General features: G+C 43.5%; 1 protein-coding gene across 1 annotated transcript in view; it reads left to right on the forward strand.

The window, feature by feature from the left end:
• The window catches only part of MYO3B (myosin IIIB), a 1488954-nt gene that overhangs the window by 987878 nt on the left and 477362 nt on the right, over positions 1–23714 (forward strand). Inside the window, exon 21 of the mRNA XM_086956107.1 lies at positions 14128–14208. Coding sequence (XP_086812233.1) covers positions 14128–14208 — 81 coding nt within the window. The remainder of the gene's footprint in view (positions 1–14127; positions 14209–23714) is intronic.

Here is a 23714-nt window from a genome sequence, read left to right on the forward strand (position 1 = left end):
CCAGTAATGCCCAGCACACCCCCCTTGCAGTTCTCCCCAGAGAACTCCCCTACAAGGGACACCATTCCGCCTACACCAGCTCCTGCCACAACCGTGGCCTTGCCACCTGTTCAACCTGTCCTGGGAGCAGGGGCTCAGGGACCGGCCAGCTTCACACCCCCACCAGTGGCACCCCAGCCCACTCAGCAGGCCGGAAGCAGCAGTGCCCGGCGCCGTACCATCACCACCACTGCTGCACCAGCACGGGAGGGCAGTGTATTCCTGGGCCTGGAGGGACAGATGGCGAAAATTCAGAGGCAACAGGCAAGATCCACTATGGCCTGCCAACGCCAGCTCCTGCAGCACAACATGCAGATGGGAGAGTTGGTCAAGGGATTCCAGGCCGTCGTGGAATCGAACAAGGAGGTGGCAGCAGGGTTAGGCAGGCTAACCACTGCCATCACCCACTCATCTACCAGACAGGAGGAGCATGAGCTGGTGCGCAGGCGGGATGCCCGTGTGCTGAACCGCGCCATGGGCCGCCTTGCAGCGGCGACGGCACAACTGTGCCATCGCAGCGCCAACCAGGAATCTGTCCTTAGTCAGCATACGGCTGAGCTTACTAGGGGGATGGCCCGGATCACCACGGCTATGGAGGCCATGATTATTTCAAACACCGCCTCCAATCCTGCCCTGGACCTGGCTGATGCTGGGGACAGCAGCAGCCGCAGCAGCCCGGCCAGCGCTGCGTCTGAGCCACGGAGGAGCACCAGGCGCTCCGCTGATGCTGCTGGGCATTCAGAGGGGGCTGAGGGACACCCCAGTGGTTCTGGCAAGCGGGCAAAAAAATAGCCTTGCAAGGGCGGGTGAGGCAACCAGAACCTTGGACTTTATTTTATTTACCATACACCATTTTTTGTTGCACATCAGTGCTGTAACTGTGTTGCAACACTATTAAAAATTGTTTTTTGCAATCAACATTTAGCTGTCTTTGCATCTGTACTCAGTCAGAAATAGTTCTCAGTGATCTCCTCACGTCTGTATCTGCCATCACTTGGCGTACACACCCCAGCTGGCTGTGTCAGTGGCACAGCTTCGTCGTCGTCATGGTCCTCGTAGTCAGACAACTCCACCTCAGTGCCCTTCTTCACCGCAAGGTTGTGTAACATTGCACATACAGCTATGATCTTGCAGCAGGTGATGGGGGTATACTGCCTTGCACCTCCACTCTTGTGCAGGCATCTGAATCTACTTTTCCAGATGCCAAAGGTCCGTTCGACAACATTCCTTGTGCGTATGTGGGCCCGGTTATACCTCCTTTGGCTGGGTGTGGAGGGGTTGAGGTAGGGGGTGAGTATGAATGAGCGGAGGGCATATGCACTGTCGCCTGGAAGAGAAAGGGGTCACATTAGACACATGCATACATGTATTCCACCTACCTACTATGTGTTATGGGGGTCTGATGATGTGTCTCACCTAGGAGGTATCCTTCTCCAAATTCGCCAGCCATCAGCCGTGCATATATGCCGCTCTGTTGGAAAATATAGGAGTCATGGGTACTCCCTGGAAATTTTGCTACCAGGTCTGTGATGGTGCACTTTGCATTGCAGATCACCTGCACGTTGATGGTGTGTGTCGACTTGCGATTGCGGTATATGTATTCGGTGTCCGCTGGTGGGCAAATCGGAATGTGCGTGCCATCTATGCAACCGATGATTTGGGGAAATTGTGCCATCTGGTAGAAGTCAGCTTTGGTTTGTAGCAGTTCTGCGTGGGTTGCAGGGAAAGAGATGTATTGGTCCATCCTGTGTATCATGGCGTCAAGGAATGTGTGGAAGAACCTTGACAGGCTGCTCTGGCTCACCCCTCCTGCTGCTGCTACACCACTTTGATAGCTGCCAGACGCTAGCAGGTGTAGGCTGCATAGCACCTGGATGTGCGCAGGGATGGCGTGTGCCCTTGGGGTGTGGTGGTCCAAGAATGGCTTAAGATCCCTGATGAGCTCAAGTATGGTATCAGAGTCCAGCCTGTATCTCTGTAGGATCTCAGCCTCAGTGAGCATGAACAGGGTTATCCTCTGTCTGTAGACCTGTTCATTTCTTAGCCATTCCCTCTGTCCTTCCTGATGTAGCCGTAGCCGCCTCGCAATGACATAGAAAGCTGCCATCCTGCAAGTTGCAATGCATTTTGGGACTGTTTATATGGGTTGGAGTTGGTTACCACCTGATTGCAATCCATGGTAAATACCGAGTGAATTCTACCGATTTTGAGCCGATTTCGGTGTTTCTGTGCCTCCCTACATCTCCCCAACTGTCGGAATCGGGGAATTTCCCGATCGGAGATTCATACGAATCGGCATGTTTTCCGATTCGGCTCATGTCCGATTCGGTATTTCTACCGAATCGGTACATGGACCGAATCGGTGATTTTCCGATTCGGTGTCACTAACGAATCGGTACATGGACCGAATCGGTGATTTTCCGAATCGGTGTCACTAACGAATCGGTACATGGACCGAATCGGTGATTTTCCGATTCGGTGTCACTAACGATTCGGTACATGGACCGATTCGTTGATTTTCCGATTCGGTGTCACTAACGATTCGGTACATGGACCGAATCGGTCTTTGCTTCCGAATCGGTGTTTTTCCGATTCGTTACATATCCGATTTTCGGTATGTACGTATCGGATTCTTTCCCATTCGGTACTCATTCCGATTCGGTTTTCACTCCGATTCTTTCTGTTTTTCGTTCCCTACATCTCGATGGCTGTTTACCGATCGGTAAGGGCCAAAAATCGGTATTTTCGGCCGTTACCGATCGGTAACGCCCTACCTACATCGGTCCCTATGTGGCCAGTTCTCTACAGCCGACCACTGCAGACTTCTAGAAGGATTCAGATGAGTGCCTTTCAGTTTTTACCTACTCTGAATGCCCTATCCTCTGAACAAAGTAGTAACATTTCTGACTTGAGTTCCCAGCCAGGTCTATTTGAGTTTAACACTCTATGCAGAACAATTCGTTCAATAAACACAGCTCATTCTGCCAATAGAACAGTGGCTACTGTCCAATGCAATTGCATGGTTTAGAATGAAATTCCACCTGCCACTATGTCATTTTAACTAGAGTACTTCCGAGAGCCTCGCAAGACCCACATCATTGAAAATTACTCTGCATATTTCCCAGTAGATTTTTCAACCCCTTCAACAGTCACTTATCGCCAGAGACTGCTTCATGTGTATCAATGGTTTCATGACAAGTATTTGATTCCTCCATGGTCCTATGCCTGAATCACTTTCGGAACATTTCTTTTCATCCTGTGGTTGTCAATGATACTCATTGTTCTACTACTACTTAATGAACATTTCGTCCCTGCAAGAACAATTGCATCACCTGTGGTTTGTGAACTACAGCTACACTTCTCATCTCGGAAAACCCGAAGAGGTCTCTATGCTGTGAACATTACAGCTAATCCTGTACCTGAGGGCATAGCATGGAAAAGGGTTCCATATCCGTTTATGGGACCCACTGATATGTTACAATTAACTTATATGATAAATGTTTAAATGAATGATATTGTAATACCCATTTCTACTTCAGATGATTGGCACATTGAGACTGTTAATAGAATTATGTCTGATTTATAGGGCATATGCTACTTTGAAAAATGAATATCCTTACTTGAATTCAGCTAATTATAAAGAACGGTATTTTTATCATGACTATGTACAGTACTACATACAATACACACAATTGCCCACAGAGGGAACATTGTGAGGCTCCGCCTCCTGATCATCATTCTCATTTCTTGAAGAAGTGTTGTTACCTTCAGAGTGCTACCAGATCACATCCTTCAGCCTTCCATTTCATTCAGAAGCCACAGCAGCTTCAGAAAATCTTATCACTACCAACAAGCTGATTTACTCTGCTGCGTTTAGTGAAAACCTAGCTATTCTTGGATATGAGCACTGGAAAGCAAATGTAGATGAGAAAAATATTTGGGGAACCAAATTTTTGCAGATCCATGGCAAAGAAGCCTTATTACAGGCCTGTATTATACTGAAAGAAATGATCTTTCTAAACAAAACTATCCATCAGACTACCTTTCAAGGGTTCAGAACAATGAAGAACTTAAAGAAACCTTTTTGTACTAAAAACCAATTTGACCATGTCCGGTAATTGGCAATTCCAAATGAATATGTCTGAAATAGACATAAGTGATATGATACTAAATGGAACCCATAATTTAACTCAATTCTCTATTGAAGGTTTAGCCTTAGGGCCTTATGATTCTGACACTTGTAGGCAGTGTTTTCTTTCCAACACTTGACCTAAAATTAATCATCCGGACCCACATTATCACACATTACCATCTGTAGTAGTTACCACATGTAGTGTAGTTAAGCTATGCCAACGATGGCTGGAACATTCTAGTTTTTCAGCTGTAAAGGAACACTTTTCCTTAATTAATAAAAAAATTGATATTTCTGATTTTCTCCTGGGTCTGCGTCCTAAACTAAATAAAGATTATTTGCCACAGGAATATATGTCATTTATAATGAATTAAGAAAATATTCAGAGAAAGATGCTGAAGAATGAATTAGGCAAATAGAGCAAGAAAACATGCAAACAGTTTTGAAAGTTATTGACAATTGAATACACATGCTTTCTAAAACAGTGAACACATTAAACCACAATCTGTCCTCAGCATTAGACCATATAAGTCTGTTACAACATGGGCAGTCTCAATTAAGATCAAATATATAATTAAATTGGGCACTACAAACACTTATATCAGGTTTCGTCCCTTGGCAACTTCTTAGTGATACATTCATGTTTGAACCATATAATATGACACTCACTCAAAAACAATGGCCAAGCAGGAATCTACATACAAACAAATAAGCGTAAAAAACAAGTTAAAGGTGCGCCATTTACAGTTAGTGACACTCCACCTATTTTTTCGTTCAACTTTGTTTTTATTGATTTTACAACAATTTGTAGTTTACAGTGTATTATTATCTTTTCTGTGTTTAGTCCACATTGTTAATACAAGACAGAACATGGGGTTATAGAAATAGATCACACATTTACTACCTGCACATCAACCAATTTCAACTGGTACAGGTTCTTGTCCAATAATCGATTGAACATCATAATATACGGTTTTAACTTACTTAATATGTAGTCAACAACATAACATAAAACTGAATGACCTACACCCAGAACACTTACAGCGTGCCCATACACGTCTTCTGTGTTATATCCGCAATTCCCCCCACCCACGCACCCGACCCAACATATCATTTTCGTCTGTGCTTTTTGTTTACTCAGTCACCTAATACCCTTAATATATAAGGAATACCAGAGACAGACGATATAGCCTGCAATGTGGGAGCTAAGTGTACACGCCTAAGCAGGAAGGCCAACTATGCACGCCCGAGTCCGTGTAGGATTGCCGGGCGAGGCAGTGATCGCCTCCCTTCCTCTCCACATTATAAGACTTTGACACTTGTATGCCCGCTAAGTGAAACTTCCCCTATTACCTGGTTAATAAACTGAATCATCTCCTTGCCCATTACAATGATTCATTTGCACAATTGCCAAAAATATAAATCAATTTCGCTGGTTTGAAACTATACACAATTCACAAGTTTGTTTTTTTCCACATCAATTTAAATGAAAATTAAGATGATGACCATGTGTACATTAGCACAGAAAATTGCAGAAATCCCATTCGACACTCCCTTTTGTGTGATGTCAAATCATTACATGGAGTGTGTAGCACTTTGAGGCCAGGGTTAAGTTGTGTTTTATCTCTTTCCCCCATTGAATCCATCCCATACATCATAAACTCCTTAATACCGGTTCTTGTTTATTTCTATCAAATGTTACTTGCTGTGGTTTGGAATTTGGCCAGCCATACCTGATAACAGTTACAGAAACAATACAGTGCTGTAAAAGGACCTTATACCTGCCATCTCGAAATGAAATTAGGAGCATCCCTTGGCTTAGTTTAAACATAAAATCTATGTGTTTTGATGATGTAAAAAAGCAATTGTCTGTTCTATTGCAAAAAGACGTCCAATTGGCTTTAGTGGTTGAAAATAAAAACTGCAGCCAGCCAGAACTGCTTCAAAGATTAGGAGGTTGTTACACACACAATATCCGACACACTTTGCTAATATTGTCCTAACAATTTTTCATTCATCTTTGATGACTGTTGTTGTGCATCTTTTTAAAAACATTGGATCTGATCTGATGACTGGATTCGAATCACTATTTGGACTGATTTTATCATTTTCTTCACTCTGTAATAATCTCCAGCCTTTTTGGAGGGTTTCCAATCATCATACTGCTAATCAGCTATGTAATCATCATCTTTCTCCTGTTCTGACAAGAAAATAAACAACATGGACTACACGTATGCAGGTGAACAAGGATGCAGAGAGACTCTAGCACCCTATATAGGACATGATTGGTTGTCTGAACTGAGCCAGCACTGGATGGTCACATTTCACAAAATGGATGCTACACATGTAAACCTGTGTTCTGGTGTATAGCCTGTCTGACTGAATTCATCTTGGACTTACAGCTGGAAAAGCCCCCAGTGGCTTATCTTACTATGGAAGCACTCATTCAGCCTCTAAATGAGCACCAGAGACAATGTTGAGTATTTTTGTCTATTGCAGCTACAAGATGCTAACTATGACAGAGCCATGTCACCAGTGGCACATTTTTATGCAGTTCTTGATGAGTAACTTGACTGGTTATATTTTGAGCCCTGTGAAGAGGAGACACAACTACCACTGAGAACCTCAGACAAGCAACTAATTGCTGTCCATGAAATATGCAGATTACTAACAATGAACATGCTTTGTATGGTTTACTTAAAGATCACATGCATGCTGTGTGTGCTCCCGACTATGCCAATAGGTTGTCTGATGAGGAATGAACTCAACATGTGAGTTAACCAACGACATGTATTTACCACACATACCACAAAAGCTTGTATAAACTATGAACTTAATAGATTCTTCATATACGTATATATATATATATATATATATATATATATATATATATATGTGTGTGTGTGTGTATATATATATATATATATATATATATATATATATATATATATATATATATATATATATACGTGTGTATATAAGATTTATTGATGATCGATTCTTCATTTGGAGAGGCTCAGAGACAAGTACCAGGCAGTTTGTGGAGAAGCTTAATACTAACTGTTTAAATCAGAATTTTATATCTACAGTTAGTACACAGACAGTTTGCTTTCATGATGTGGATGTGTACGTAGAGAGTAACACTTTGGCAACCCGACTGTATAGAAAGTCCACAGCGGGCAATACGGTATTGCAGGCGTTGAGTCACCATCCGCAGCATCTGATATTCAGCATCACAGTTTGGGGAGATGCTGCGTGTCAGACACATTTGCAGCTCGGACATGGAGTGCCAGATTGCCCAACAGGCCAGTAAGAGACGCTTCTTAGCAAGAGGGTATGCATCTGGGGTTATAGACGAAGCAAATAAACAAGACCAAGCGTTTAACCAGGAGCGAGGCACTTGTACCCAAGTCACAGAGTGAGAATCTAGTTACAAAAAAATCTGATGTCCAAACTAGAATAATTCTCACCTTCAGGAGACAACATCAGGAATTGCGGAGGATATTTAATCACAAATGGAATCTGGTACAAGGGGACCCTGTGATTGGTGGGTTAGTATCAACTAAACCTGCTCTTAATTTTAGAAAATCTCAATCAATGGGCTACAGTTTGGTAAAGAACAATCCTAAAGTAGTTAGAACAAGGGTTCCACAAATTAAGGGTTTTAGAAAATGTCCCATTTGCAAGGTGTCCAAATTTGGCAGCAATAGAACCCAAAACACCAGTCCTTCCCATAGGGAACCTATCACAATTAACAAAAGATTGACTTGCAGGACAGACTTTGCTATTTATGTGCTGAAGTGTCCATGTGGGCTTAGGTACATCGGCAGTACAAAACTACCGTTCCACAAACGGATACTCCAGCACATCAGAGCAATTACTGGAAAGGATCAAGCCTATCTAGGCACTTCGAACAGTCTCATAATAGTTATCCTAATCTGTTACAATATTATGTAATTGACACTCTATGTCCTATGAAACGGGGGGCAATCGAGAAGCAAAGCTTTGTCTCTTAGAGACACGTTACATAATCGAACTCGATACTAAACATCCAGTGGGGCTCAATTTTAGCGAAGGTATTTACACCTGTCTTTGAGTAATCAATTGTTAAAATGTACATTCTTTTACTGTGGTCCCTACATGCCAAGTATAATCTCTTGATACATATATATTTTTTGACAGCTTTTCTGGACTGATATATCCAGTTTTCTTTATCAATATGGGCTCATATTAAGTAAGAATGATTTAACTGACTGAATTTAAATGAGAATTTGAGGTGCTAATGTTTGTATTTATAATATAGGTGTTGGATTTTCACTTTCTTGGGGGGTTTTCGGCATCAGTACTAGATAGCAATAGCTATAGTTTTAGTTGATGCATTGCAACATTATGGTGATAGGAATAATTAATGTTACACTACTATATAATTTTAGTTTTAAGGAATTATATTGCACAATTGTCTTCATACATTACGAATTGATAACAGAACAGATCTGAATCAGCACAATAAGGTTATATGCCCACTGGGGGGGGGGGGTTCTATCAGACTCACACAATAACACCAATGGCAGCATCAATGCAGCCAAAATGGGTATTAGATATTTAGCAATTACATCAGAATCGTGATAAGTGGGTTTCAACCCCCGGGATTTTCTGGTTGTCCACAGGTATAGATTCAAGAGTATAGACACAGGGATCAGAGAAATAACACTAATACTAATATATGTTATCCCGTAACACATTAGGATGTAATGAGGAAGGTTGCAGGATTATTTCTGTTGAAAACATGAAATTTGTAATATTTTATATTTATATATTTATGTATTTATATATTTATAAATCAAGTGTTTTCATCCTCATTTAAAGCTGGTTACAATTTGCACATTATGTATATATTACACTGAGTATATTTTGCACACAAATCTGATATGAGGCTGCTAACAATATCTTTACTGCTAAACAATGTATTGTTATTGTGGTTGACAAACAGTGCACTGATTCAAGCTTATTTTTCACATTTCGATTGCACTATGTGAAAAAGTAGTAACTTTTTTCTGTTTATGATGGATTGGGCAAACACGTCATTTCCTGTGTATGCACTTTAAGTAGCATCCCCTTCTATGACAATGCGTCATGTGATCAAGACCCGATTGAGGGTCGAAATGCGGCATGGCAGACAGGCTGGTCGATTAAATAAAATAATACTGATTGGCACAGATTCTGGGTCCACTTATCGTCTTTTGCATCCAGCGGCATCTTTAAACAGCGATTTTTGGAGACATATATATATATATATATATATATATATATATATATATATATATATATATATAACACATATTTTTTAATATGGCTCATTTCATATCGTTACAGGTATGTTTAATTGGCAAAACGCATAAAGCACTTTAATTAGATTATGATATATATAATCAAAAATTAACAATGCAGAGCTTAAAAGTATTCATGTTTCGCTATGCTTACTATAAATTTCATTTTTGCCATTTACATATGTGATGTATTGATTGTTTTGGTTATACGCTACTGATATATCATATTCAGATGCGTACCTTATTCTAGATGTTTTGGATGCTAGTACCTCGAGAACTTGGATTTCCTTACACGTTAGCTAAATCCCGACTGCTTATATACGTCTCTGTGATGTCACATTCAAACGTACAAGCTGGGGATGACGTACAGCCCCTAAGGTCCGACTCTATTTTATGTAGACCCTGACTCAATCTTAGATAATCGAGGTCACAATTTTCTCAATCATAGACGATTGCAGTTGCCATCTATCCTGATTTATGCATAATCATTGTCATGTCTGCCATTTGACCGCAGATGTCGTCTGACCTTATCTTTCTAAGATTTGTGAAAGTGTCATGTCAGTCAACTAATGGCATATATAACACCTAATATGACAAGTGTCTACTTTTCACCATGTCAATGTCAAATTGGAATAAATGCAATAATACAGCCAAAATAGTGTAGTCTGAATTGATGTCCTTTTACCTTAAATGTTTATAAGAAAATATCTGGAACCTGCACCTCGATGCCCATAATCTACATCAGACAAAACTTATGTCAGAAATTCCAACTTCTGATAAGATTTAAAATATAAGAATTGCCACTTGACCACTTGTCAGGAGAAGCACTTCGCCTAGATTATCACATGAGATTCTGCCAGAGACGGTTGTTTGCCCATCGTAGGGAACACTGTCTGCACGCCTCTGCCGATAAAGACAGCCTTTGCTGTCAACAAGGTATGTATTGCGCCTCTTCTCCCTAAGAAACTCTGGACTGCCAGTTGCTCTGACTTCCAAGCTCTCTTATTGTAGCACGTAGAGGTAGGTATTAGGGTTTTAGGTTCTAGATGGCATTTTAAACATGTTCGAACTGTTCATTTTATTCTCGTTATTTATAACATGCCTTCTTGCTGTTTTATAATATTCTGTGTAGTTGTTTTAGATGTAGATACAAACAGCTTTCGGTAGTAATGCCTGGGTTTAGCTAAGCCTTGCAGTGACCCACAGTGGGGTACCAAGCCTAAGGCCCAGCTTTAGCACTGGTGGCACCCAGTGCAACAATCTTTGTTGTTCCCCCCCATGACCTCTTTTTCCACAGATTCCCTTGGTACACCCTCCAACAGTGCCCCTCATCTCTCCATAGCCCCTTTCTCACATGTATTTAATTTGTTTATAGCACTACTCATACCAGTGTAGGGTGTCAGACCACTTTACATCACATACGCATTATACAGAGACAATGAATTATCCGTGTGCAAGTCAGTGTATAGGAAATGTTACATAAGACAATGAGGACTACAAGGTGTAGCAGACACATGTCATCCATTATGGTAGGCGGTATATTTTCAGAGTTTGGTCTGGAGAAACCCACACTCATGATTTAACATGAAAGACTATGGGAAAACATAATGTTCTAACCTGTACCTTGCAGTTTGCATGCAACTCTTTGATGACAGTCATACCTTGCTGTGTTATATTAGGATTATAACTTATGAACTGCAAGTAACAAAAGGATCTCTGACAAAAGCAGCGACCCACTGAGCTATCTACATAAAATATAATTTTGTGTTCTGCATGGTTCATTTTCGTTCCTGTTGCTTAGGGATCAAACTCCCAAAGCATGGCCATTAGCCCTACAAATTGTGGGTTGGCTGCTGGAGGTGCCACAGAAAGGGTCTGTCGCCAATCCACCATGAAGATCATGACCAAAAAGTATGTTCAGTGGGGGTCAGAACAGCGGAGGTCAGTCCTAAGGCCTGGCCTTAAGCTATGACATGCAACCAAATCACATAGTAGACCAGCCCAAATAGGCCATGACCTTTGGCTTTATGCATTGTATGTTGGCCTCAGGACCTATGGCTGACAGACCACGTCGACCAATCCAGCCCAAGAACAACATGGGCTGGCAACCAAATCTGGCCTTCATACATGCCCTGAGGCCTCGCAAAGGAGAACATCTATACAAATCTTAGATAGCTGCAGGGCCGGTCCTAGGATATGTGGGGGCAGAATAGGAACATGTGAGGCCCCCTAAGCAGCAAAGACGTGGAATCGGATCGGGCCGGCTAAGGAAAGTTTTTTTTTATAATTAAAATTAAACCAACCCTTTGCTACCCCCCAACCGCGACTCATGCCGGCCGCAACTGGGTTTTGTCAATGGTTGTTAGTTGTTTAAGCTAAATGAGTAACAACAATAAATTATTTTCCTTTCCCCTTGTTGTTTTGATCATTAAATAGCTCCTTCACACACATTTGCATAGAATCACAACTGGAATGCAGGATCATTGCTCTTTGTTCTCCGCAGAGAGGCCATAATTTGAATGATCATGTAATCTCAACACCTTTTTGACCCACAGACAGGCACAGTATGAAAGTTGTACTGCCTGCAGCCTCAAGGTCAAGGTGCTCAACTGTAGCCTGTTATAAACACCTGGAGGCCACTCAGTACAAAGGGTACATCATCCAAGAGTAATAGGCTGTGAGTTGAAATTCAGAAACACACATGCTGGAAATAGCACCCTTTCTAGGGGAATGCAAGACTAAGTAAAGCATGTGAAATATAAACAGGAACAAAAATCACCGTCATTGATTGCCCTAACATCAGGACCACTGCAATTATGCAGCAGGAGAGAGCTAAATTATGTGGCAGGGTGAGTCAATTATGTGGCAAGAAAAGGCAAATTATGCTGCATAATCTGGCACATTTTGAAATAGTATTACATCATTTGTTTGTCATTTTTAAACTTGGTAACACTATTTGGGCACTGGTTGCACCCCATTAGTACAAATTTAACACCTAAATGTAGCTGTGGGGAACAGAAAGTTGACTATTCCAGCTTTTCAAACATGCAGTATCAGACTGGGAAAGAAAATAGGCCCAGTACCAAAATAAAAGGGGCCCCCATTAGTGACTTTGATATTTAGAAAACTGTCCCATGTTATACGCATAGATATGCTGTGTAAGTTTTTTGTAAGGTATGGAAGACTGCACTGATTTGAGTTTGGTGCAGGCAATGTTTGCTTTAATATCATAAAAATCAATAGTAAACACCTACATACTGACCTGACACGAGGGCTTTAAATGGGATGAGAAAAACTGGGGGTGTCTTTCAAAGGGGAGTTGCTGGTGTAATTAAGGGTGTGGCTTAAAAAAATGTAAGCTATATAAATCTGTGCTACTCATAATCTGCCACCTGACTAGTATTTTGCTGCCTCTGTCATTGCCTCCGGAGAAAATTGCAACAATAGCCAGGCTTTGTAAGTGGTTATTAGTTGCATAAGGTGAATAAGCAACATCTACGGCTTCCTTGTATATAATATTGAAAATGTTCCAGTTCTGATATGATGAGACTGTGAAAGAATTATAATGAATCTCTTTGAAGTTTCATTGAAGGTAGCGAAGGAGGGCACTGCTGCAGAGTTAAGATTTGTTTTTCACTCTGAGGGTGAGGGCAAAAATGGAGAGTGGGTCCGTCTCATCACCTGCTTTTCAGAACTTTCATTCATTGTGCAGACACTGGATCAATGTTTTTGCAGGCAAACTTAAGGACATGAATATAGGGACCCCTTTGAATGTCCATTTTAATTCACTACCTGGTCTGAGACTCGAGTGACCCAGCACACTTTAAACCTGCTCCATCCACTTGTACACGCTGATTCTTCTCCTCTGCGTAAACCTCTTGTTTCACTGACGTACACACACCTATCTGCTGGCCCCTCACTCTATTCAGTGTGTCTTACCCCTTAATCCCCCTCTCTGCTCCCTTTCCACTTGTCCTAGGTGAACAGTTTCCATTGTGACGCCATTCAATCTTTTGCTCTGCACCCAGCAGGATATTCTGCTTTTCATTGATACAGGGGCAGGACACCCTTCACAGCAAGGGCACTTCAATAAACTCTCTATTTGCTGCCATCAACATGGAGATGCAGCCATTAGGCCCACAGAGACCGGCCTGCAGGGGAGAGTGCTGAAACAAAGAAAAAATATAAACTCTTAGGGGGCCCCCTGGGACTCAATAGTCTGGATTTTTTAAAGGTGTGAGGCCCCACGGCTGCGAGCAGGTGCGGGGCCCTGGGCAGCTGCCCACACTGCCCATGCCTAGCGCCGGTCCTGGATAGCTGTCTCTGATGCGTAGGTTGCCTCCTTTCTTAAAGAATCTGGTCGGGTGGAATAGGATATATGTATAGTGTTTGCTTTGAGTGAGCTACCCTGCCATGCTGAAGGAGCGCAACACAGGGTTTGCCCGATACATGCCCTTGAATTACATCGTAGCTTCATAGCCTGCCCATAGAGAGCCATGTATCCCTCTAGTTTTACATGCAATATTAGACTGGCTCCAAATCAAAATAACAAAAGTCTTTATTATTATTATTTATGTATTTATTCGACAAAGCAGTTCCATCACAGTGTTGTTTTTTTTGTGTTTTCAGCTTGGCGAGGATATGACGCACGCAAAAAATACAAGAAAACCCAAATCACGCGAACTGCAGCGGCCGTGCACATCCAGTCGGGTAAGGCAAACAACGTCCTTCATCTGAGAGATATCTGATGATTTCATGAATGGTTTGAACACGCGCTCATCCTATAACGATTGAAAATCCGTGAACCTGTACTTTTTTGCGTTTAGAGAGAGTGTGCTCTCACATGTTCGAGGTGATGGCTATCATTTGCAAATATGACATGCAGTGAATTTATTTATATTCACATTCACATTTTTGGCCACTGCACTAAGTGCAGCTCAAAGCATTGTGCTGAAAAGCACGTACCTTAAGAACCCTAGCTACTTTCAAATTTGTCAGATTTGTGTAATCCATTTCATACTGGACATCTCTGTTCATCCACAGTCTAGCATCAAACGTTCTCTCTCTCACATCTTTTCACTTCATACACAATTCCTGCATAGACACAATCAAAAAATAACACAATAAAAGAAATACTCTGGTTCCAACACATGGCATCAAAACTAGGGTGACCGCCTTACACTTTGTCGTTATGTACCCCTGGGATTTCCTTTTACAACCTTAGGCATTATAGGTGATGTCATCTTAGTTTGCTTCCACCTGAAAGCAATGATTTGTAGGTTAATGGTCCAGGACTGAAAACAGTGTCCATGATCACATAGAGAGAAGTGGTCACACTAATCAAAACACTACCTAAATAGGTTATGTAGGGTCTCCAGCCCCAGGGGCTAATACTTTACTACGTAAGCTCCTTAGGGGACACAGGATTCCCCCTACATGTCACCAGTCTGTTGTGAGCATGTTAAAAGCCTATAATGGGAGTCTACATGGATAGCATTGTTGTTAACAGCCAAAAAATGTAATCATCTGAGGAATGTTGCAGCAGGGCCAGAACAGTTTTATTGGCAACCTCTGTAAATGCATCGTCACCAGGAAACATATTTTAAGCTAGGGTTGCATAGCAGGACTGAAGACAGACTTGCCCCAAAATGATCAACATAGCCAGCAACATCCTGTCTCTCCACACGAGGACCTGGCATTAGTTGGATATAATTGCCACTGTCTTCTTGACATGTCTTCAGGATCAACCTGTCTATCAAAGATGTATTCAAAGAAAGAAATAATCCACTCAGGAGGGATAGCATGAAGCAACAGAAGCAGCCTCTCAGGGTCTAATAGACTCTTTGCACAATAAACTGGTTATTATGACACCCACTTACTCTAGGACTTTCATATGCTATACAGATGCCCTAGGGTAATATTTAAAGGCACATACCATTTATTTGCATTGTCATGCCATGTGATTGTACTGTTCCTCTCCTCTTGTACTACCATTGCATTGCAGACCATCTCATTATGGGTCATTTCGTTTAAAGTCACACAATGAAAAATATGTAAGGTAACAAGTAAGTGGATAAGGAGTAAGACCTAAGACGGTAAACCTAAAATGCTGTGTGTAGGTGAGCAAGGGGTCAAAGGTGAGGCTAAGTGTAAGTGAGTAAGGGTAAAAGATTAAGTTGGTAGGGCAGGGTTTAAGGGTAAAAGTGGTGTTTACACATAGAGGGTTAGGGATCAAATGTAAGGGGTTAACAGCGAAGGGTAAGGTGCAAAGTGGCAAAGGTAAGGGTTTAGGCTATGGGCTAAAGGACAAGGGCAGGGGGCAATGTTCCCTCTAATTTGCTTCCGCTCTGTGTGGCAGTGTAAGACCTCTGTGTACTACAACCAAGTCTATGTGCAAGAAAGAACTGATCATGCATGCAAGTGCAGCGATCAGTTAACTAAATCTGTGGCAATCACCACTCCAAATGTTTGTTTACAACAACGGTGAAAAAAGATACATTTTACACATACATCTACATCTAATAGGGGTTTGCAACACTTTTGCAATGTAGCTACACACCATCACGACCTACATTTTTACTCTAGTGGCACTTACACTCTAGGTTTAGTAAAAAACAGGACTCAGATGCATGTATGATTATTAGATTTTACTGAAGGTAAAGTATCATGGTTACAGTGACCTAAAAGGGTTAGAGCTGGGTAATGCATCCTTTGTGGCCCCAGAATAGGGAGATTTTGGTGGTGGTATTAGCAACAGCAACTTGCAATGAGAAAACATCCCCCAAAGTGAGCCTAATGGAAAACAATTAATAAGGGACTAATGAATCTTACCTGGAAGAGCATGAGACTCTTCTCTGTGAAGTTCAGGATCATCACGGTGATCATGGCCAGGTAGGAGTACGGGCTCTTGGCATGACGTTGTTTGGTTTTCTACCACTTTACTTTCAATCAATCAATCAACAAGATTTGTAAAGCGCGCTACTCACCCGCAACGGTCTCAAAGCGCTGGGGGGGGGGTCGCTACTGCTCCAACAGCCAGGTCTTGAGTTGTTTCCTGAAGGAGATATGGTCCTGGGTCAGCCGAAGGTTAGTGGGGAGGGAGTTCCATGTCTTGGCCGCCAAGTAGGAGAAGGATCTTCCTCCGACGGTGTATTTGCGAGTACGTGGGACGGAGGCGAGGCCGAGGCTGGCGGATCGGAGCTGGCGGGTGGGTGTGTAGAATGTGAGGCGGCTGTTGAGGTACTTCGGGCCCGTGTTGTGGAGAGCCTTGTGTGCGTGGGGGAGGAGTCTGAACGTGATCCTCTTGCTGACGGGGCGCCAGTGCAGGTCTTTCAGGTGGGCAGAGATGTGGCTGTGGCGAGGGATGTCCAGGATGAGTCGTGCTGAGGCGTTCTGTATGCGCTGGAGTCTTTTCTGGATTTTGGCAGTGATGCCAGCATAGAGGGTGTTCCCGTAGTCCAGACGGCTGGTGACGAGGGTGTGGGTGACCGTCTTCCTGGTTTCGGTGGGGATCAATTGGAAGATCTTTCGGAGCATGTGCAGGGTGTTGAAGCAAGAGGACGAGACGCGTTGACTTGCTTGGTCATCGTGAGGGAGGAGTCCAGGATGAAGCGCAGGTTGCGTGCATCGTCCGTTGGCTTGGGTGCGGTGCCCAGGGCAGGGGGCCACCTGGAGTCATCCCAGGCAGAAGGGGATGGTCCGGGATCCAAGAAGAGGCGGGAAACAGTCACGCGCACACGGAACGGCAAAAAATACAGGGACAAAAGCAAGGACAAAGAAAACAAAGAAACTGGTCACCCAGCTACTTTCTCCTTCTGGCCTTGCTTCCTCTGAGTCTAGTCCCCCTCTCTGTTCGCCTTCATGGAATCCAGGACCGCCACGGGTACTAGGTCTGTGGTTCTTGAACCCCACACTATCCACTTTCTTAAAAATCTGTACAATACCACCATCAGTGTCCCCTCACTCCTAGACAGACCTGCTAAAACACTCTCTTCATTGACGTTGCTCTCTGCCGAGCAACCGTGTAGCTGGGTCCACAGGTGAAAGCATTTGCCTCATCACACTGAGTCCCAACTAGGGCACATCATATTTTTTAATTGTTGAACAATTTTGAGAACTACTTGACTTGGCCGTCAAAGTCGGGTTTAAAAGGGTACTGGGCTCAGACTGTGACATTACTGAAAGCTTCTGCTGTTAATAATTGAAACCAAAAATTGGGTGTCTGCATATGGTGTCTCTATTTGCAACTTGATTGTGGGGTGAAATCCTACAAGAAAACGAGTAGGGTAAAAAAGGCTATGCAGCATGTAGCTAGCCATGAGAAGTATGTCATTTTATGCCCGACATTACAGTGGATTAATTTATTATGTTCAAGTACTCACTATCTCATTGGAGTTGGTTGTTAAATATGAATTCAAAGAAAGTGATCTGCTAGCTCCCTGCTACAAAAACTACAATGCAAATTATGTCACTTTTAATTCAGTTTGCTGTATAACGTAGACGTGAAATTGTGTTGTACTGGTTACATACACACATATGTATTTACTCCTTTGGGCCGAATCAAGGAAGATAGTTTAAGAAAATGGCATTAATACAGACTGGCCTAGTCATCGTATGTCAGTTCACTCAATCAGGGTATTATAAGTGCGCTACTCACCCGTGGGGGTCACAAGGCGCTGAGGGGGAAGGACGGGATCAGCAGATCTGTTTAGCTGAAGAGCCAGGTCTTGAGAGTCTTCCTGAAGGTGTTCAGGGAGGGGCGCATCTGATGTCTGCTGGGAGCTCGTTCCAGGTCTTGGCCGCAATATGGGAGAAGGATCTTCCACCTGCTCTGTGGATGCATGAGGTTTCAGCCAGTGCGAGGTTGGAAGATCTGAGGTTCCTTTTGGGTACGTGGAAGTTGATTTTGTTGTTGGGGTATTCGGGTCTGGTGTTGTGCAGGAATTTGTGGGCATGGGTGAGGATTTTGAAGGTGATTCTTTTCTCCACAGGGAGCCAGTGGAGTCTTCGTAGGTGTTGGCTGATGTGTTTGTTCCGGGCGATACTGAGGACAAGCCTGGCGGTGGTGTTCTGTATCGTCTGGAGATTGCGGAGTAGGGACTTGTTTATGCCGGCGTAGAACGCGTTTCCATAGTCAAGTCTGCTTGTGATGAGTGCTTGGGTGACTGTCTTCCTTGACTCAGGGGGATCCACTTGAAAGCCTTGCGGAGGGTGTTGAAGCAGCTGGAGGTGATGGCATTGACCTGCGGTTCATGGTGAGGGATGAGCCGAGTACGATGCCGAAGTTTTTGATGTGGTCCGCGGTGGTCAGTGGGCTTCCGAGGGTGGTCGACCATCAGGTGTTGTCCCATGCTGAGGGGGTGGTTCCAAGAATGAGGACGTCTGTTTTATCGGCATTGAGTTTTAAGCAGCTGTTGGTCATCCAATGTGCGATGTCCTGCATCCCTTTCTGGAAGTTGAGTCTGGCGGTGGTAGGGTCTTTAGTGAGGGAGAGGATGAGTTGGGTGTCATCAGCGTATGATACGATGTTCAGGCCGTGTTATTGGAAGATGGCGGCAAGGGGGGCCATGTAGACGTTGAAGAGGGTCGGGCTTAGAGAAGACCCCTGGGGGACTCCGCAGGTGATATCCGTGGGATCGGAGAGGAAGGGTGGCAGTCTGATTCTTTGGCTTCTTCCGGTGCGGAATGATCGGTTCCAGACTAGGGTTGTTACTTGTATGCTGGTGTTGTGTAGTCTGGCGACAAGTGTGTGATGGGAGACGGTGTCGAAGGCTGCTGATAGGTTGAGTAGGATGAGGGCTGGGGAGTGGCCTTGGTACAGGAGGGTGCAGCTGTTGTCTGTGGCGGCGAGAAGGGCGGTCTTGGTGCTGTGGTTGCTTCAAATTCCGAATTCGGACAGTTCACTGTTCACTATTTTCTCTGCGACTTTGGCCGCGAAGGGCATTAGTGAGATGAGCTGGAAGTTCTTGAGGTTGGTGGAGTCGGCTGTGGGTTCTTGAGCAGGGGCCTGACTTCTGCGCATTTCAAGTCGTCTGGGAAGGTACCTGTTTCAAAGCTGGTGTTGATGGTGCATTGTAGTTCGGGTGCGATGGTGGTGGCTGTTCTGTGGTAGATGGTGTTGAGGGCAGGGGTCTGTGGGGGCCCCTGAGTGAAAGCCTTTCATGGTTGAGGCAGTGTCTTCGACCGTGATTGGTGGAGATGGTGGGCTGGCTGGTGTGTCTGGAGGCGGGCTGGCTATGGCGTCTGGTGGATGGTCAACTAAGTTGTTGTAAAGGTTTTTAATCTAGAGGTGGAAGTGGGTTCCAAGCTTGTCGCAGAGGTCTTGGGACGGGGTGATGTCTACGGCTTCACTGCGGGGGTTGGTGAGTTCCTAGATGGCAGTGAAGAGTTCCTTGGAGTTGGTGGAGTTGGTGAGGATTGGTCAGCAATCCTCCGGTCAGCAATTGGTATGCTGGCATTGTTTTTTAAATGCTGGGGTTTTTGCATCCATGCAAGCTCAGGTTCTAAGGAGGTGTTTATAATGGGCCATTATGGAGAGCTCTGGAGATGAGGCTGAGGGAAGTGTGAGATTTTCAGAATATCTTTCAGTGGCTTAGATTGGTGTTCAGAATCCTGAGCATCCAATTATGGCCCCACTGCAGAACGCACAGAGCATTGGTGCCATTGTAACTGTGATTATATGCAAAAGCGTGAGAAGGAGTAACAAAGCGCATCAAACAGTGACAGGGAAAAAGTAAATGAACATGCAGTTCTTATCGGTGATTGAGACACTAAAAACCACAGTTGCAGTTACTTTTCTTTTTGCCAGGCTCGCTTTCTTGATTACCCACTTTCTTCATCCCACTTAAAGCTGCTATTACAAGTTTGATTTCTATTTTCACTGGCAGAACGCTTGCGACATTATAAAATAGACCAAACCTATTTGTGCCATGGAAGGGATAGGGGTCAAACATTAACAACTGTCTGCAGCTCACTGCAGAGCAGCGAGTGCGTAGAGGTGGGTGAGCCAACAAATTAACAGGAAGAGCTGAGCCAAAGGTAGGCTGTGGCTCTAAGGGCCTATGTACGAGATGAGCCCTCAAAATATTTGACATTTAAATCAAACAATCATCATGTTAGACTATGATAAGTTCTCTACAAGTTTTTACATACTGGAGCTTTTCACGTTAGCAGATCTATTTATTTAAAAGGTATTTATTAAAAATGGGAGTATTTAAACATGAGCTGAGAAACATTCCTGCCCCAGCTCTGATGACAATGCCATAAGCGAACAAAGAGGCAAGTCAGTTGTCATGCATGCAGTATAGGTAGCCTAGCTTTTAATTAAAGATGGAGCAACCTCTATATGCTGTTAAATAAATATGTTTTTTTTATGGATTGCACATTCTGAATTCAAGTATTAGAGCTGGTCTCACATGATAACAAACAAAAAGAATGCTCAGTGAAATAATGTATTTTCCTAGAATCACATAAGGAGGAATTGATACCATATTTTCAAGTTTCATGCTTAGCAATTCAGCTACTAGAAAGGTATTTTTTTCTGCCATCAAAGGATGATGCTTTATGCATAAATGGTTTGTGCTTAATTGCTAATGGATGTGATTAGATGTTGGTAACAGGTAGATTCCACAGTTTATTTTGCACAGTTTCACATAACACGGACATTGGACAATTTTACCCAGAGCTTCACAACAGATACTGTATACTATTTTTATCATCACTACTGCCAACAATAGATACATTCCTGGATCGGGCTTTGGATGCCTCTGATACTGCTTAACCCTTGCTGGCCCTCAGCCCCTGACAGTAATAAAGCAAGAAGCATGAATAACAGCTGCCTGCTCCAAGCTCCGTGACATACTGTGGCAAAACCGGTGCAGCCTAGAGGAAGGCTCTCAAAGTCCTTTTACCTGCGTTCTGCTCATCCACAACTGCCTTAAACTCCTTTAATTTCACATTCTAAGAAAGTGACAGTCCCTTCTCTGGCAAGGAACAGTGAAGTGTGCGTTTTGGGAGAGTGTCTGCGTGCTGGGAGTAGGTAGAGTGTGTGCCCGTGCGAGCGCACATTCTACAGGGAACAAAGGTAGAGGGTAAAGGGTTAAGGACTTAAATGTAAAGGGCAGGAGATTAATGATAAGGGGTTATGAGAGCACATAATGGGGAAGGGGAAGGGTTAAGGGTAAAGTCTATGAGATTAAGGGTAAAAGGCACAAGAGTAAAGAATGGGAATTAGGTTAAGGGGATATGGGTTAACTGGTTATGGCGGGATATGGATTAACTGGTAATGGTAAGGGTAAGAGACTAGAGAGATTGAGAGATTTATAGTGAGGGCTTTCTTCGTGGAAAGGTTTGAGGTGATCCATCAAGCTGGACCTGTGAAAAAGGGGTGCCCAAAAATGCAAAATCCCCATGCCTTTTTCACTTTTTTAGAATGCAATACCAAGAAAACTGCTGAACGAAATTACACCAAATTTGGAAGGAAGGAAGCTAGATCTTAGACCAGAAAGTATGCTTTATATGATATGATGTATATCTGTTCAGTAGTTTATGAAAAAGGTTGAAAAATATCATAAATGTTGATGGTTGGGTTGGACGGACTTTTGCAAAAGTACAGCAAGCACAAAAAAAAATAGAGTGTTATGATTGGCCTAGAGGGCATTTTTCCCTTGGACCACCTTGCTCCTGTGGGTGTAATGGTACAGTGGGAGCAAGAGCTCTGATTGATTAGCCACAACATGAAAGAAAATAATGCAGCAGTCATTACCGGACTCAGGGAACTAAGTCTGCTGTCTTGAAAATGTATTAAAAAAATAATATAAGGGGGCAGGATAGGGATACCCTGCCCCCACAGCCCTGAGGCAACACCCCTGGGGCCAACATATCAACAAATAAAATAAAAAATATTAGCGATTCTGCAATTCTCCTGCAGGATTGCAGAAAAAAGAAATACAAAACAGCTGCCCCCATTTTTTTTTACGTTAAATGACGGCAGTGTGCATTGGCCTCCCCTCCCCACATATTAGCAAAAAGGGAGAGGACGCACAGCTTCCCTTCCAAGCCTTTATGAGACCCTGGAGACTCCGCCCTCTGGGCCAAAGTAATAATGGGAGGGGGAATGCAGCCCAACACCCTGTGCCTCAATGAGGCCCAGTAGACCCCATCCATTGAATAACAAATAAAGAGGTGGAGGGCAGGCGGTCCTCCCCGAGCCATGCTAGGGTCCAGGTGACCCCATCCCCAGGTCCAATTTTTAAAAACCCACCCTCCACAAGCCTCCTCAGACCCCGGGGAACCCAACCGCTGTGGGCCTATACTGTACAGTGTACCAGGGAGCCCACTGCTGGACACTGTGGTTCAGTGCCCAGGAGACTGCCAATTATGGTGCTGGCTTGGGAGCGGGCTGGTACCATGGGCTCCTCCCACAGCCCCCAATGGAGTCAGCTGTGTGGGTGCCCCAGGTAGGCACCGGGGTATCCACCTACAATTTGTTTTTTAAAGGACAACTCCCACCAGGTATGCCTCTAGGGCTGCTGAGGACCTAGGGCTCCCCTGCCAATCCCAACAGAAGTGTAGCTTTTGATGCCCTGAGTGGGCACAAGGGCACCCACTCACACATGATGGGTGCTGGCTGGGATACCGCCTGAGGTCGAGGGTTCCTGTGTCTCCCACCCGGCCCCCAACCATATTTAAACATATGAGTGTTCTGGGTGGGCACAAAATGTGAAAAATCAATGAACAGCAGCAGCCTCTCATTTATTATTTACTGCTCCTTGAAGGAGCGCCCCATAATGCCCAGTGAGGGCTATTTAATCTTGTTTAGCTTAGTGATGTCCCAGAAAGGGGTAGAAGTACCACCAAGCATTTTTTGTTAATGTAGTGGGGTTTGCAGGGAGTTCAGCAACCCCCGAGCTACATCGCCTGGATCATTAAATCCACGACCCTATGAAAACTTACCATATTTTGTTAAAAAGACTTAGCTAGGGCTTTATGCTCTTCAGCCGTAGTGCAAGGCTCCCTTATGATTGTTTTATGATTGCATTTTGTGGGCTTAAAAATGTAAAAGAAAGACTTAGAGTCATGTTGAATTTTTTTTTAAACATGTTTCTGACTTATTCTTTTAACATATTCCATCCCACAAAATGCTCATAAAAGCTATGTAAAAACAAAGACTCACAGACATGTTGATTTTCTTTTTTTTTATTGAAGTGTTACTAAAT

This window comes from Lissotriton vulgaris, chromosome 2_1 (assembly GCF_964263255.1).
Source record: "Lissotriton vulgaris chromosome 2_1, aLisVul1.2, whole genome shotgun sequence".
Taxonomy (NCBI): Eukaryota; Metazoa; Chordata; class Amphibia; order Caudata; family Salamandridae; genus Lissotriton; species Lissotriton vulgaris.